The 18,426-nt window shown below is 37.3% G+C and overlaps 1 protein-coding gene and 1 long non-coding RNA gene across 2 annotated transcripts in view; one reads left to right on the top strand and one right to left on the bottom strand.

The window, feature by feature from the left end:
• The window catches only part of LOC111868830 (transforming acidic coiled-coil-containing protein 3), an 87,520-nt gene extending 78,398 nt beyond the window's left edge, over positions 1-9,122 (bottom strand). Inside the window, exons 1-2 of the mRNA XM_023859843.2 lie at positions 9,030-9,122; positions 7,025-7,212 (exon numbers count right to left, since the gene is read on the bottom strand). Of these exons, the coding sequence (XP_023715611.1) occupies positions 7,025-7,207 (183 nt within the window). The 5' untranslated portion in view covers positions 7,208-7,212; positions 9,030-9,122. The remainder of the gene's footprint in view (positions 1-7,024; positions 7,213-9,029) is intronic.
• The window catches only part of LOC111868831, a 21,009-nt gene extending 9,154 nt beyond the window's left edge, over positions 1-11,855 (top strand). Inside the window, exon 3 of the long non-coding RNA XR_002843572.2 lies at positions 11,697-11,855. This is a non-coding gene — a long non-coding RNA (uncharacterized LOC111868831). The remainder of the gene's footprint in view (positions 1-11,696) is intronic.
• The last annotated feature ends 6,571 nt before the right edge of the window (positions 11,856-18,426 follow it).

Below are 18,426 nucleotides of genomic sequence, written 5' to 3'. Positions count from 1 at the left end.
AACTGAAGAAAGGAGAAGTAGTTAGTGCAAAGTGTGGGAAATTGGTGGCGTTGAAGTGGAAGGATAAGCGCGATGTCTCAGTGCTGACTACTAAACATTCAGACGAAATGCAACCCGTAAGTCGAAAGGGTGGGTTAGAATTTGTAAATAAACCTATGTGTGTAATAGAGTATAATAAATATATGGGAGGAACTGAAGAACTTGAAAGATCAGCTACTAGAAACATTCTTGCTAGAAAGGAAAAGGCAAAAAGCGTGGTACAAGAAATTATTCAACCACTTAGTAAATACGGCAGTGTTGAATGATTACATTCTGTACTGCAAGGCTGGTAACAAGAAAGATCATCTGTTATTCAGAATAAACTTAGTGAATAAGATCATAGCAAAGTCCCATGGACAGAATTTAGAAAAGCGCAAAGGGAGCCCTTCAGATACCGACATAGAATGTACGAGATTGACGGGTCAGCATTTCATTCACGAAAATCCCAAAACCGAAATTTTTAAAGTTGGAAGAAGAAGGTGTTTGGTGTGTACACAAAACGGAAAGAGAAAAGAAACCAGATACAGGTGTAAAAACTGCCCAGGGATACCGTCTCTCTGCCTAGACCCTTATTTTGAGCAATACCACACCCAGGTCAACCTCTACACACTGGATATGGGAGCTGGAAAAAAGAAATAGCTTGACAAAATGTAATTAGACATTTATAATAATGAACTGTAAACAATTGTAAATATAATATAATTTTTTGGAATTTTTCAAATAGCGATTTCGTTATTTAAAAATATTTAGGTAAATGTCTGCACAAAACCTTCAATGCTTGCGAAAATAAAGCACCGGGAGGGATTTAAATACCCCCACATAAATGCACGCTAGATGCATGTAACTGAGCGGATGCATATGGTGCGTCGCACACGCTTGAGGGGTTAAAAGAGCTTCTTGGATCATTCAGTGCTGGATAATGCAGCTTTTGCTGTATATGGCTACTTCAAGAAGAGTTCAACAATCCTGGCTTTATGCTACTATGGCATAGGTGCTTCCTGGAGCATGATTCTAAAGATTTTCTACATGTGTATAAGAATTTTAAAACTGTTGGCTCATGATACCTGACACAGACATGCTGTTCATGGTGAAACCAGAATACCAAACACTTATGATTAAGGCCAAATGTTTTATATATATATATATACGCCGCAGGTGGGAGTGCTGACAGTTTGATCTTGGGTTTGAAACCAAAACAAACCCATGCAAGGTCATGTCAGAGGTTCATTTGTTAGCTCTGAACAATGAAATCGTTTATCAGGATACTGGTTTTGATACTATTTACATTTAGATATGACTGTTTATTACCTGGTCAGCCAAATATAGCCCAGCTTTGTTTCAAGAATTGATGAGGAAATATTCATCGGTGCTTGCAGATGAGTGCTTTCGAAGCCTTCAAGGAAGTGTGACTCATTCAAGGATTGGTTTTCAGTGGCAAATTATCAGTTAGGAAATCAGTGTTGGATTGTCTAATGTTTCTTTATCAGTTAAAAAGTCAGTGTGAGACTGTCATATATTTCTTTGTATATCATTTTTATTTTGTGTCTTGGAAGAGGTATAAACCTACTGAGCCAGTATTACTTTGTGAGTAAAAGGCATCTTCACCACTGTGACTTTCGGTATCAGTGTCGGACCTGCACTCTTTTGGACTAGTATTATAATTACTTTGCATTGCTATTTTGCGAGTATTACTAACAGGTGAAAGTGTCGCATTGTCAGTCAACATAATTTATTCGATTCTGTCGGAAACCCCCTCCCCCAAGATGATTCTTCAATCGCACAAGGTGAATATCACGATCAGTGACATTTCTCTGGGGAGGCCAAGGTTATCTGGGGCCCAACTGAGTCGACTGGAGGTGAAACATTCACAACACTGGCCAACCAAAAGGAAACAAAGATGTCGTGTGTTTCACTAAATAAGAAAAGCAGGAACACCATTTTCTATTGCAGAAAGTGTAATGTTGCACTGTGTGTCGCCGGACTGCTTTGAGGAGTGGCCGTAAACTATGAAGTGACACAGTTCAAACACGCATACAGTCTGAACAAAATATTATTGTGTATAGTGTGATTATATTTACAATATCACCAAGTCTCATGGTTGAATATCACGGTCAGTGGCGTTTCTCGGGGGAGGCCAAGGTTATCTGGGGCCCAGCTGAGTCGACTGGAGGTGAAACATTCGCAACACTGGCCAACCAAAGGGAAACAAAGACATCGTGTGTTTCACTAAATATGAAAAGCAGGAGCACCATTTTCTATTGCAAAAAGTGTGATGTTCCACTGTGTGTCAAGGACTGCTTCAAAAAGTGGCACATGCATCAGAGTATGAGGTATCGTAAACTGTGAAGTGATGCAGTTCAAACTCACATACAGTCTGAACAAAATACCATTGTATATAGTGTGATTATATTTACAATATCACCAAGTCTCAAAGTTGAAAAAAAAAAACTACAGGTAATTCCCCTGGAATTTTATAACATAATAAAAATTATATTTTGCATTTCATGGCAAAATAATCAGTTAATTTTCATTTGTAAAAATTGCATTTTGTGTATATGTAGAAAGTTTTATTGCCTCTCAGGTAGTTTTTAGTTCGTATTTCTATGTTGCACAGAACGGGAAATTTGTATTTTTTTTAAAGTGTGCAATGTTAAAAACTTAGGGTCATTTAAATTCCGGTTGGAGAGGGCTCCCAGCAATTTAAAAGTCCGTACGTTAAAGATTAATCAATATAAATTGACAAATATTGGAAAAATTTGACCTTTCAAAAACTGAAAACTGACACTTCATTTTCAAAACAAGAGATGATCATGTATGCCCTGTACAAATTTTGATCTCCTGGGTTGTGACATCATGTTGCAACACAGAAAACAACAATCATAACAACTGCTCTGAAAACTTCAAAACTTAGACTTCATACAGAGTCTCACATGTACACTGATTAACAGTACTGGGCTTGAAGACTAAACTGTTCAAAGATATATTTGCCATAATATGGAATTTCTATGAAAAAAACGTGTATTTTACATCTGGTAACTGAAATTAATAATTAAAATTGCTCTTCAGTTTGATCCAGACTCATAATTTATGTGAGGGGGAGGGGGTCCCCTAGATCTACGAAAAATTTGTTCAGGTCCGGTTTTGAGCATGCATCTCTCCATTTACAGACTGTGTATGTGTAAGAGCAATGACATGATTCTAGTGACCTGCTAAGGTTAATAAGTCACATATGGTACTACAGCTTCTGCATCACTATCTGGGTTTGCTTTTTTGCTGCAACCTATTAATTAATCATTACCAATTCATTTATAATGTCAATAAACTCAGAATTTGCAATTTATTTAATGATGCTGTTGGTAGCTCAGACTAAGCAGTGTTAAAAGACTGCATGACAGCAAAGAATGAATGAAAAGGGTGTCAAACGGAATGGTCACAATCTAATTTAATGTACCCTCCTGGCAGTTGCCTGGAGGGACTGAGGAAACCCATAAACGAAACTGCCATGATAGACTGTGTCTTGGCTGAGATTCAGATTGGGCATCCCCTGAACACAAGTCAGAAGTGCTACTGCTTGATCCAACTTGCTTGGTGTATAATAGTTTCAGTGTGGCCTTATTTTCAGTCAGACCACTCACTCACTCACCCACTCACTCACATGCATGAGTACACAAAGTAATTACATCTTATAATTTTCGGTGTTTTTGTGTATTATTTGCATACAGTTTTATGCCTTGTCCATAAACAATATGACCAACAATTAAAATTTTAATGAAGCTGTTCACTCTCAGAGACAATATAAAATGTAAGAACATTAAAATTACACACATTTTTAACATAAGTACAAGTATCTGGACAGGGGCATGCGGTAGCATAGGTTGAGGCACTATGCTACAAGCCGGAAGGTCGCGGGTTCAAGTCCTGATGAGGTCATTGGACTTTTTTCAATTGACCTAATCCTTATGGCCACACTATGGCCCTGAGGTTGACTCAGCCTCTAACAGAAATGAGTACCAGGAATTAATTAAATAATTTTCCTGGGGAGTAAAGAGCGGCCAGCGCTTAAGGCTGACAACCTTACTGCCATCTTTGAGCCGATTGTCTAGATAATGTGGGACCCTCAACGTCTCACAACCCTATGGGCCTTCATGGCCTGTTACAGGGATAGCTTAACTTTTTACAAGTATCTGGACTACACATCACTTGCATATATAAAATATATATGTATTGTATTGTACATATACATATGTATTCTTGGTTCAATAATGTGTATGTACTTTTGTCCTTTTCTTTCTCATACGAAAGCAAATCATGTAGCAGTTTGCTCATTTCCATCATCATTCAGTGGCCTTGGGTGTTCTGCTGCTTTACATTATGGAAAGAATTACACGTATCTTTTCACCCATGTGCATAGCTATCACTCGCTCATGGAGCTGAACCCTTCTAGAGAAGCCGACAATTATGCAGCTACTCAAGAAATTCCCAGCATTTTATGGAACCCAAGGGTTCAGTACCATGTTCACAAGAGCCCTCCACTGGTCCCTATCCTGAGCCAGATCAGTCCAATTCATAACATCGCATCCTATCTCTCCAAGATCCATTTTAACACTTCGCGGACCGGACGTCTAGGTCTAGGCGTTTGGGTTTTAAACGTGGCAGACCAGTCGCCTAGATTTAGGCTTTTAGGACACGTTATGTTGCAACACACTATTCCTCGCTTTGGTGGCCATGTGTCTGTAAAAGTACTGCGTAGCTGACCTTCGGAATGTTTGTTTTCCGAGTCAGCAACATGACCACTCTCTATTCCCCTCTCACTCTAAAGAAAAGTCCCTTTGTTCAAGTCGAAGCTTCTATGTGTGAGGCAAGATATTCTCAGTGTCAACATGGCTCAGAGACAAAAGCAGTTGAAGGCCGCGCGAGCTCTCGGAGGAGAAGAAGAAATCTGTGATTTGATCTCCGATGAGTTATCTGACTTGCCAACTGCTTCGTCTTCTGATAGCGAAGGCAGTGTCAGGGGCCCCCAAAATATTGTGACCAGAAGAGAGAGTGAAAGTGACAGTGACAGCTCCGATGAAAGTGCGAGTGCTAGCATTGCGGGGACAGCCACATGGGGTAGTGGACAAAACACCCACTTTGGGAAAGTTTACTGGTGATCCAGGGGTGAGACAAATGCCATCGGACCCTAAGCAAGTGTCTGAAGTAGCTGAACTGTTTTTTGGAGATAGTTTCTTTGACATGTTGTGTCAGGAGACCAACAGATACTATCTCCAACACCGTGAGGCGTACGACAGTACCTATAATTTGTTGAAGTGGGTGGATGTCACTTAGCAGAAATGAAAATATTTTGGCAGTGATCATTCTAATGGGGTTTACAAAGAGGGATAATTTGAAAGACTATTGGTGCACTGATTCATTTTTAGAAATTCCCATTTTTGGCAAACTCATGAGTCGTAAGAGATTTGAGCAGATATGGTGTTTGCATTTCAATAATAATGAACTGCAACCACAATCAACAAGCAGGCTTTTCAAAATTCAGCCCTTATTAGACATTTTTGTTGAGAAATTTCAGACAGTTTATAAGCCAGAGCAGCAACTGTCTTTGGACAAATCTGTGATTCCTTGGAGGGGAAGCCTTCGTTTTTGAATGTATAATCCTGGCAACTCACAAAGTATGGCCTACTTGTTTGTGTAGTCACGGAAAGCACCACAGGCTATATTGGAAATTTAGAAATTTATTCCGGTAAAGGCAAGAAATTGCAAGAAACTATTGTTTCCATTTTGGATCCCTATCTGGATCAAAATTATCACGTTTATCAAGATAATTTTTATAACAGTGTGGCAACTGCAGAATACCTACTTTCAAGGAAAGTACGTATTTGTGGTACAATCAGGGTGAACAGAGGCCTTCCTCCAGATCTGAAAGAGGAGTGTAAATCCCTGAAACATGGTGACACCACATTCAGGAGGAAGGGGGACATTCTTCTTCAGTCCTGGAGGGATACTCGCGTTGTGAATATGATTTCCACTATTCACAATTTGAGCATGGTCGATGTTCAAAGACGACACGGGCAAGTGAAGAAGAAGCCTCTTTGTATTTCTCAGTACTACATGTTCATGAAGGGAGATGATAGAGCCGACCAATACTTGGCCTATTATTCCCTTCCTAGGAAAACAGTAAAATGGATGAAGAAAGTTGCCTTGTGGCTTATAAATTGTGCCCTTTTCAATTCATTTTTGGTTTTCAAAGAGCTAAACAAAAATTCAACTTTGAAATACAAGGCATTTCTCATGAATGTGGCAAAAGCCTGGGCTACAGACCTCATGGTGGTGGCAGAACCTGTGTCAGACACAGACATAGTACGACCGGGACCATCTACTCCCACCCCGTGGAGGCCTCATATGGACCCCCCTGGGCGACTCTCGGGTGATATGCGAAAATATACCCTAGTGAAAATTGTGATGAGCGAACAATCGATGGGGAAGTATCCTTCTAGGCAGTGCCGTGTGTGCGCTGTGCACAAGAAGTGAAGCAAGACTTCCTACGTCTGCAAGTTCTGCATCATGCCTCTTCACAGAGGGGAATGTTTCCAGAAATATCACACTCTGAAGCACTTCTAGGAGCTCTGGTAAGTCTTCTCCAAAAATTTTAGTTCATAAAATTAATTAGGAGATTTTATATTAATTTTTAAAGTGAACAGTGCACAAGTTAGGGTAGTAGGTTTAAAAATGCCGGTCCCCAGAGTGATTTAAATCACCGGTCCGTGAAGTGTTAATATTATCCATCCACCTACATGGTCTTCCTAGCAGTCTCTTCTGGCTTTTCCCCCCATATCCTATATGCATTCCTCTTTGCCCCCATTTGTGCTACATGTCGTGCCCATCTCATCCTCCTTGAATTCATCATTCTAATTATATTTGGCAAAGAGTACAAGTTATGTGCATAGCTAGGTTATCTTATTTGCCTTATGTCAGTGGTGAGAAACATTACCTTCTCATGATGAAGAGATTGTCTGGTGTTGAGACAGAGGTCCTGCAGCACAGTTCGCTGCTGGTGACACTTTGGAGCCCGGGCAAGATCATCAGGTGCATATAATATACAGCTGTGCTCTTTTATGAATGATGCAGAGTTTTCACCATCACTGAATGGTACATATTTTCCCGTAACAGGCATGGTCACTGAAAAATGAGACATTCAACACAGTACTGTTGAAAAGATGTAGTTACTGCTGACATCAAACTTCAACACTGGAATTTTATTTAGTTTTCTACAACATCCATGGCTGATAATAAATCATTATCAGATATTCCATAATTAGGAAAACTTGATGGAACTGAAGAAACATCTTCTGGAGGCAAAAGATTGTAAGAGTCATTCTCAGTACATTCCACAGCATCTACTAACTGCACAAAGTCTTCTTCCTGAATTCCAAAATATCCCAATGTTGTTGAAAATCTTGAATTATCTTCTGCAGCATGAAGGAAACTGTCATCTTCAAGAAAAAATGTGAGTTCTGCTGGCAACTTGCACTCTGCAGAGCGATAATTTGCACAATCTGGGTCGTGACATTTTTGGTAATAGGTATAATTTGAAAGGTTCACCACATATTTTATGTTATTGCTATGGTGCTGACGACCTATATTGCCACAGTAGCGATAGCCAATTATATCATATACAATATGATTCCCACTGCTAAAATATGACCAACGCCATATCCGTCCTGGATAAATTGTTTCCATTATAAATTTATCCACTTCAGGGTATGGAGATTTTACATTACAGCTAGACAGTAGACCTTCAAATGATACTTTGGGAGAGCGGTAACCTGAATAAAATTCTTGGTTGCTACAATATCCATATTTAAGAATTCTTAAATTATTTACATGAACTGGAATATATGTTATGAGTGAATCCAAAAATAATTGCGTATCATTACTTTCATCCTTCTCACAAGTAGTTGTGGGTTTATACTGATTTTCTTGACTTACTATCAATGGTGCATTCTTATTTAACTTGGTAGACATGTACAAACGAAAATGCCTATTTTTGGTGTATACACTTTCATCACAGAACAACCTATATGAACCATTCTTATCCAGAACAAGCAACTCACAGACATGCAACCTCTCAATAATGTTGCCATAAGAATCATTAACTTTATCTCCATCCTCTGTCTTCTTGGAGTGTTCATTAATATAAATTCGAAGTTCACTACACATATCCTTTACAAAATTTCCTACGTTGTAGCTGTCCTGAAAGATAGCATTAGGCAACATAAATATCAAATGTCGACTAAATTTATTTTCTGTGCTTGAATCTAGGTCTAGCACGTGACGTCTGTCAGCAGTTATACCCCATTCCTTTTTGAGATGAAATGATATTATTTTTATGAACGATTCCACCATTCTGTGTCCATCGTGATGAGGATTATGTTCACGATAAAATTCCAAATCAAAATAAAGTTTACAGACAGCATGCTCTAAAATAATTTCATATGAACATCTATCTTGGCAACTTCTTCTGGAGTCATAGAACCAGAACACGGTGGGATGGGCAACCAGAAACATGCGGCATCCAAATTTATCCTGAAATGCAAATGCCATCATGCCATTCTTCCTTACTCGGACATATTCTAAGGCATCTTGCTGCTTTCTCATTATTTTCCATGTTGCTGTTGGGTCCAGCTGGCGTGGCCATTTTTGTAGTTGCGAATCTTTCCCACTATTTCTGCACATCAGTTTCTCATTTGTCTGACTTTCACATGACTTCCCACTTTCGACTTTTCCATAAAACGTCTGAGGCGTTAAGGTGACAGAAGCATAATTATCTCCCTCCGACATTTATACGAAACTGTTTTTCTTGCACCAGCACATAAACTTCGGAAGCATAAACACCTAATGGAGGGAAAATGGCTTTATAACTGAACGTAGTCATTATAATAACGATACAAATATTATACGTATATATTTTAACAATTACGTGTAAACGAACATACCTCTTTCAGAATTTACAACCTAGTTGCAGCGCGTCACAATATACTACAAAAGGCAACTTCAACAAAACTTTAACCGCTTTTTAAGCGCCGTATTTTGAATTTATGTGGTCAACCGACTAGAGGATCAGGTATGCCAACCTCTAATCAAAGCAACGCACACGAAATTTCCTACAAGTCTAGTTGTGGTATATACCTGTGGTGCATCCGAATGATCCCGTGTTCATAAATGTAACCGTTATTCTGCATCGATCTTAATACTCCGTAATGATATAAGATGCTGCAGTACTGCATCATATTAGAAGATGATCCCTACGAGGGATTATGGCCTGTATTGCATGATATTAGTTGTGTTGATTCTCTGAAAATGATAACAAAATATGTGCCGCGGACACACAAAGGAAACCGCAACGCAACCGCAATTTCCGAGAATTGATTATCAGCCTCAGTTGAACAATAATTACTGAATGCCGCAGCGCAAATTGAGGAAACGGCAAAGTAGTTCCCTCAGTTTCAACAGCTCCATTCAGTAACATGTGTTCAACTCAGGCTGATAACAATTCTCGGAAGTTGAGATTGCGTTGCGATTGCCAGTTTCCTTGGTGTGCCCTTGTCCATACAGTGAAACATAGTAAAGATAACACATCTAAGCAGGGTAGACGCGATTCGGAAAAATCTGATTGGTTGCTGGTAGAAAATGCATACAAGTAAATGTAAATTTTCTCGTTAAAAATGTTTCACCATAATGTATTTTCATGTGAGTTTTTGATCAGCGAGAAAATCAAAGTGATTTCTTGTAAAAGTTCGTTGATGCAGAAAATTCTGTTAAGACGACAACGGTATTACGGTATTTGATCTCCATCCGGGAGAGACTTGAATCCGGGACATTATGGTCGGGAAACCTAGAGCCCAAATCAAGGCCCATGGCCTAACTGTCATTGTGAAGCTTTTCGTAATTTTCCTCAGTGCAGGCAAATAATGGGATAGTTCCATAAATTAGGTCACCACTCCATACTATGACATACATTTCAACTTATAATTCATTAAATGCAGTCGCTAACTGAGATGAGCAATTGAAAGCCTTGTAAAATAAGAATATCGACGAGAATCGAGGATAAATCCGGCCCAAGCGTGACGCTGACTTCTGGCCGAGAGGAAGGGTAACAAATACTTCTATCACAGAAGGTAAAATTCCGTTTGTCTGCTTCAAGTATTTAAAACGCATTAAACATTTTTTGTACTATTATTGAACCGATTTCCCCACCTAAAGTTCTGTCAAATGTAACCATCAGTATTTAAATATCAGTAACTAAATAAACTAACTCCGTGGAATGGAGCCCTTCTTCAGAAGCCGCCAGTTGTGCAGCTACTCAAGAATTTCCCTACGTTTTATTGATCCAGAAGGTTCATTACCGTGTTCACAAGAGCCTTCCACTGGTCCCTATCCTGAGCTAGATCAATGCATTGCTGACATTTCCACCAATATCCTATGTGTATGCAGTCCTACTCTCCACATTCGTGCTGCATTCCCCCTATCCCAAACCAGATCAATCAAATCCATACTATACATACATACATACATTTCATTTCATAAGTCCAAAACAAATGGACATGAAGGTCATCATATAAAAAAATACAAAGAATTTAAACAAACACACAGATAACAATAATTAAAACTAATTGTTTATGTTATGCTCCACATATTCAGAAACTGTATAAAAGGAATTATTCATAAGATATAAAGACAGCTTTTAAAACTAATTCTATCCTCTTTAAGACTTTGAATGGTTATGGGCAATCTGTTGAATAGTTTAATAGCGGTAAGCATAGTACCTTTCTGAAAAGCAGAAAGATTCGAGTTTGGCAAATATAATTGCTTTCGATTTCTTGTATTCAAACCATGAACATGTAAACCTGAACAAAATTTAGTTTGATTATCAATCACAAACATCATCAGCGAGAGAATGTATTCACATGACATGTATTCACCATCCCATTCTATCTCTTTAAGATCCATTTTAATATTATCCATCTTCCTAGCAGTCTCTTCTGGCTTTCCCCCCATATTCTATATGCATTCCTCCTCGCCCCCATACTTGCTAAATGCACTGCCCATCTCATCCTCTTTGACTTGATAATTCTAATTATACTTTCAGAAGAGTACAAGTTATGATGCTCTTCATTATGCAGTTTTCTGCAACCTCCTGTCACTTGATCTCTCTTCGGCCCAAATGTTCTCCTCAGCACCCTGTTCTTGAATAGCCCCAGTCTATGTGAAGTTGGCCATCATGTATCGAAAAAGTTTGCTTCACAGAAGTGTTGCCAAGAAGACTCACTGCACATTCGAACAGGACTGATAAAGGAGTATGTATTTTGAAAAAGTATGATTAAGTGGATAGATGCAGCCAGATTTTTTTACAAAAGGAACAGCCAGAAATTTGCTTATGAACTTACATTTAAGCCATTAAGACTTTCTACAATCTTCTTAGAGTATGTGGAATAGAAGTATATTGTTTTAAAATATTTTTAATTTTTGGTATTAATATTTGGTGTATTTCCTTTTTTTTAAAAAACTCCAGAGGAGGAGGAGGAGGCAGATTCATGGTCCCCCCCCCCCAAGCATCCATGGTTTTGAAGCCCATTAATATAATTGCTCTTATTCAATTACAGTGAAGATCATAGAACTATTCTCTTGTCACCAATGACAAAGGAGATTGAATTGGCTCCAGGTAGATGGGTTGGAGGATCACATCCATGTTTCATAATTGCTGAAGTCGGACAAAATCACCAAGGTGACATGAACATAGCTAAAACATTAATAAGAGCAGCAAAGGTAGGAATTATATTATGTACATGTTATTTAAATGCATAATTCAAAAGAGTGATCTGTTAGCATCATATTCCAGTAGAAAAGTCTATCTGCATATTTTGTGAAGTAGCACAGTCAGTATAGCAACTAGCTACTGGTTGGTCGACTGAGGAATCGGAGTTTGAGTCCCAGTGGGGTCAAGAATTTTCAATTCTCCATGTCTTTTAGACCGACTCTGGGGTCCACCCAACCTCCTATCCAATGGGTACTGGGGGCTCTTTCCCCGGGGGTAATGCGGCTGGGGTGTGAAGCTGACCACTCACCTCCAGCTAGTGCCCAAGTCAAGAAAACTAGGGTCTATACATTCACTCCCCTGTACACCTTCATGGTGTAGTGCTTACTTAGTTAAGTACAGGGATAACTCTACGTTTATTGATTATTAATAGTACCAACAATTTGAGTAACTTTAGAATGTGGTGAGCTATACTTATGAAGTTCTTACTGTGATAATATGTTGCATCATTTTTGAAGTATGAATTCAGTCACTTAGATATAAATAGACCAGAGTTTGAGGTTTGATTATATTTCATAAAATGTGAGGACGCTTAGTTTGGGTAAAGGTCACGTTTGGTTTAATTAATTCACATTTAGGTTGTCTTAGCACATAATGTCACAGAGTTATATCTGTCTTATATCTGTTTCTCCTAACTACAACATATATATATATATAAAATGAAAGTTGCCGCTGTAAGCTCCGGGATTCAGAATGTGGGAGATACCACATCATAGTAGATTGCAAACAAAGGACTAAATCATTACCCATATATGGAAAAAATGGCTAATGCACATAAGGTGCAATCCAGTACTTTATTTTGAATGAACTCCATGGTTCTAGTCTGCAAGCGAACTATACTGACCAAGCGACCCCCTGCTTGTCGGCGAAGTTAGTTCCAACTTTAGCAGATTGAGGGCATTGCATGGTCAATGCAACGAATCCCCACGGCCTTTGAAAGGTACTACAGGAAAGGCTCATCTCCATGGTTCCGACAGATATAAATGAACTGCTGAACCTTCGTGTCAATAAACTGTATGAAAGTGGGACACACCAGTCTTAAAGCAAGCATAAACGGATTTAACGTTGTGTCCACGGCCGAATGCAAATGTGGTGATGGGCTGCAAATGGAGGAACATATCTTCTGGGACTGTAAACAGTGCAAGGACCAAAGGGCAACAATGATGGACATCTTGTCTGAGAACATTCATTCATTCATTTATTTACAGTTCTACAAACTCCATGGAGGCGTCTGCCTCAGATATAACATATGAATATACATACATAATCAGATAGTCATCATCATCATCATCAAATTTTTAAATACTCAATACAGCAAGACTGCTATACAACAATACATACCATATATCAAAATAACATATAAAATTACATACATGATCAAGAGACCACCAAGACTCTTAATATAGTCATGTAAAATATAATTTCTTAATATATAATACACCTATATCACAAGAGTAATAGTACCTTTTTCCTGTGTATTTTATTCCATAGTCCGTTGCATCCTAGCAATAGGCAACGGTGTTTATTTAAATATACATGAGGGATCAATCTTTATTCCAGCAGTAGTACTCTTCAACAGTGTAAAAGGAATTGGTGATAAGAAACTTCTTTAACGCCACTTTAAATCCAGGGATGTCGTAAGATAATTGTTTAAGCTCTGGAGAGAGGTGGTTATGAAGTTTGATACCAGAATACCATCCACCTTTCTGAAATATCATTAAGTTTACCACCGGAAGATGCAAGTCATGATTAAATCTGGTATTACGGGCATGGACATCAGAGTTTGTTATGTAGCATTCTCTATTCTTGACAACCAGCATAAGGAAAATATATATTGCAATTGAAGTGGCAGTATATGTAACTCCTTAAATAAATTACAGCACGAGTCCACATTACGAGAATTGGTAATAATTCTTATTATTCTTTTCTGTATTTGAAATATGATTTTTGCGTGGGCCAAATTCCCCCAGAATATTATACCATAAGATATTATGGTATCTTATGATACTAGGGATAAATAAACAGTTTTTAGGCACTCCAAGGATAAAAGAGGTTTTAATGCTCTTAATTACATAGGATGCCTTATTTAGTTTGGGTATCATTTGGTCAATATAGGTTTGCCATGACAATTTATGATCAATAACCAAACCTAAAAATTTTGTAACATTCACATTGGTTATTTGTTTTTTCCCACATAGTATATGTAAATCAAGAGCTCTTGTGTTTTTAGTTACAAATTGTAGAAAATAAGTTTTTGTAGGATTTAGTAGTAATAAATTACTACTAAACCATTTATTTAATTTTTCTAAAACTATATTTATATCTTTTTTAAATCTTGGGGTATCAGGATTAGTAATTATTAGACTTGTATCATCCGCAAACAAGACTGGATTGGATACATCAGGTATGGCATTAGGCAAATCATTGACATATAGAAGGAAAAGCAGGGGACCAAGTATGGATCCTTGAGGGAATCCAACGGTAACAGGCTCCCATTTAGAGTAGAATTTAATTGAGTCAGAAACAACTATTACTCTCTGGTATCTATCTAATAAATAGGATTTAATCACAATGTTAGCTCTTCCCTTAATCCCATAATGTTCCCACTTTGAAAGCAGAATATCATATGTAAGTTTTGAGGTTTTCATGGCGATGACTATGAAGAAAGTCGTCTTCTGGGTTTAGGCGCCGTGTATTTTTCGTTTTGGCCGACGTTTTGGAGTAACGTATCGCCTCCATACGTTCCTCCGAAACGTCGGCCAAAACGAAAAATACACGGCCCCTAAACCCAGAAGACGACTTTCTTCAGAATATCATAGTTGACACAATCAAAGGCCTGTGAAGATCACAAAAAACACCGCTCACAAATACTTTTTTATTTAAAGCAGTCATGATATTATTAATGAGATAGTAAGCTTCATCAAGCGGCCTCCGTAGTCTAGAGGTAACGTTCCCACCTCATGACTCGTGGTACACGGGTTCAAATACCCAGCGGAGGTTGTCGAATTTTTAAGAGCAGAAAAATTCAGGGAACAAGTCCTCCGGGAGGGACTTTAAGCTGTGTCCCGTGTTGTAACTTTACGGCATGTAAAAGAACCTCATATCCCCAAAGGGGATCACTGAGCCAAATTCCAGGACCTTTCCCGCTCAACAATAGTCTCTAAGGCCTCTGATAGATGGGGGAAGCATTATAGATACCGCTAAGCAAGTGGCCGAACTCGCTTGCTTGGCGGGACTGATGGTACGCACCATCTATCGGTAGGGTATAGAGACTGGTAGAATATCATAGAGGGAAGCACAATAGATCAAACTGGTCGCGATGCATGGGGAAACCCACCCTCTCTAAATAACTAACTAACTAACTAACTAAGCTTCATCATCTGTCGATCGTGCATTTCTAATCCAAACTGTTCATCAGTAAGAATATTATTATTCTTGATATGTCGTTGCATCCTATTATAGATTACTTTTTCAAAGATCTTAGAAATTGAAGTGAGCAGTGAAATAGGTCTGTAGTTAGATGTGTCACTTTTATCACCTTTTTTATATATGGGCTTTATTTCAGAAAACTTTAATCATGGTGGAAAATTGCCTGTTATTAACATTCTATTACACAAATAAGTTGGAGGAGAAGAAATATAGGGACTGCTAACTCTTAAAATTCTAGTGGATATCCCATCATATCCATATGAATTTTTTGTTTTCAAGGATTTTATAGTATCCTCCATTTCCTTCGATGATACGCATTTTAATGCAGTAAGGGGAAAAGGTTGGTTACGTGCCCTAGATAGATAAGATTTTCATGGTTAGAAGTGACATTAGCTGAGCAATTATTTTGAACAGCTGATATCAAATATTTATTAAATTCCTCAGCGATAATCTGAGAATCTGAGGATAAATTACCGTTTACCCTTATAGTACTTATGTTGGGTACATTAGGTTTTATGTTCAAAGTACTCTTTACAATATTCTACACGGTTGCAATTTTATTATTTGAACGAGTTATGATATTATTGTTATGTCTTTTTTTTTTGCAAGTTTGATAACAAATTAAAATTTTACAGTATTTCTTATAAAACTTAATTAAATTTATATCATTACTATTTCTTTGAGCTAAATAGAGCTTATTTTTTTGTTTATACATGAAATCCTGATTCCAGGTGTTAGCCAGGATTTATTGGCAGAGTGGGTATTACCTTTTTTTAAGGGGAAACTAGAGTGAAGTATTGTTAAGTATACATTCAGAAAAATGTTAAAGGCGGTATTTATATCTTTTTCATTAATTACATCTTCCCATGACTCATAACTTTTTTTGTTATTAAAATTAGCAATTGAAACCTCATTTATTTCCCATATATAGTAGTAACTTTTTTATGTTTTTGTTTAAATATATTATGTATTATTAGGTTCTGGGCATCATAATCAGAAAGACCATTTATGATGGGATATACAGTAAGATTTGTAAACTTGTATGTATTAATAAAAATATTACCAATTGTAGAATAAGAATTTTTTTTAAGCTTTACCCGAAATCAGTTACAGAACTCTTAAGGCTAAAAGAAAAAAGATTTCTGCAAGCGTCTGTTACTTCATAAACACCATTCCTATATTTATATAAAATGGATATATAAGAAAAGTAAAAGAAGTAATTGCACTGATTATTTACAGTATACACACAGATTTAAGTCAAGATCGATATCAACAATTGTGGGGCTACCACTATTATAGAATAATATGTTTATTAGAATGTGCTACAGAAGGCTGGATGGGCATTGCCTAGGCCTCTTTTGTATTTACATTATATAATTCGTGCACACAGACTATTTATTAACGCTTAACTTTTGAGCCCCTTGCATGCTTGACAAATTCATCAATAGAGTAAAATACGTTACTTTGCATAAATTTCATAAAACAAATCTAAATTGCTTTTTATCGTTTTTTAAAACTGTGATATTTGATGGCAGATTGTTAAATATCTTGATGCCTGAATAATACACCCCTCTCTGATAGGATGATAAATGTGTTGAAGGTATGTGAAGGTGGTCATTCCTTCTGGTACCAATCACATATACAGAGATATTAGTCTGAAACTTATCCAAATTATTAGCAACAAATATACACATGGGACTGGTAGTATGTCAAGCTTTTTAAATAAATCTCTATATGTATGAGTTGGGCCCACTCCCATCATTATTCTTATTATTTTCTTTTGTATAACAAAGACCTTATGACTGTCTGATGTATTTCCCCAATATATTATTCCATATTTCACCAGTGAATGATAATATGCATGTATATAGCTTTAAGACTATTTATATTTAATATACAGGATAATTTTCACATTAGAAAACCAAATGTGCTCAACTTGTGAAGCAAAATTTTGATATGTCCCTTACAAGTCAGATGATTGTCCAGCTGCAAGCCAAGAAATTTTATCGTTTCTACTTCTTTCAGCTTTTTGTTAAAAAAGAATGTACATAGAAGGTAGCTCATAGCTGCTGTTGGGGTGAATTTTATCATTTTTGTTCTATCCAGATTTAACACTAATTGATTATTTTGAAACCATGTAAACATGTTATTAAAAACAACATCCAATTTTATTTTTAAATTATAGTAGTCTTTAGCTGTCCTATATTGGAGCTAAGATTTAAACCACTGCAATAATACACCCTGCACTCCATAGTACTGCAGTTTCATTAATAAAAAATCATGATTAACGCAGTCAAAGGCCTTGGCTATGTCACAAAGTATACCAGTTATATACTCTTTTCTATTCCAGGCTGTAAGTATTACATTGGTTAATTTAAACATTGCATCTTCGGTTGATAATCCATTTTGGAATCCATACTGCTCTGAAAGTAATATTTTATGTTTTACGATATGATCATTGAGTCTTCTAAAAATTGCTGTTTCAAAAACTTTTGCAAACCTAGTTCCTATAGATATTGGCCTGTAGTTACTTATAACATAAGCACAATAGACCACTGTAGGTCGTGGTGCAAGGGCCGAGAAGGCCCACCTCTTATACATTCATTCATACTTATAACAGCCTTTTCCCCTTTTTTGTATACTGGCTTAATAATTGCATATTTTAATCTTTCTGGATATAGACCCATGGTTAACGACTTATTAATTACATAAATTAGAGGTTTACTAATTTGTTGTCTGCACAGTTTTATAATTTTATTTGTTACACCATCATACCCCGAAGAGTTTATTTTAATTTGCTAATTATACTAATTATTTCTTCTTCTACAACTAAATTTATTATTATTATTATTATTATGTTTGAGTGCTCGGAGTGAGCGGACGTGCTGAGCTGTGTGCTCCCGCTACATCTCTTCAACATCAGCTGCAAGCTTCTGTACAGTGTCTCTGTGTTACCCAGTGCATAAACTTAGCCTGCTCCTATGGGGGTCAGTCGTGATACTTGTTCTATATGTGTCAAGCCATTTTATGGTAAACAAAAGTCTGTTCGCTGTGGTACATGTGACGTAAGATTTCACTCCGTGTGCGTG

Source organism: Cryptotermes secundus, unplaced genomic scaffold, assembly GCF_002891405.2.
Source record: "Cryptotermes secundus unplaced genomic scaffold, Csec_1.0 scaffold305, whole genome shotgun sequence".
Taxonomy (NCBI): Eukaryota; Metazoa; Arthropoda; class Insecta; order Blattodea; family Kalotermitidae; genus Cryptotermes; species Cryptotermes secundus.
Note: the sequence above shows the minus strand (reverse complement) of the source record. Positions and strands in the feature narration are given on the sequence as shown.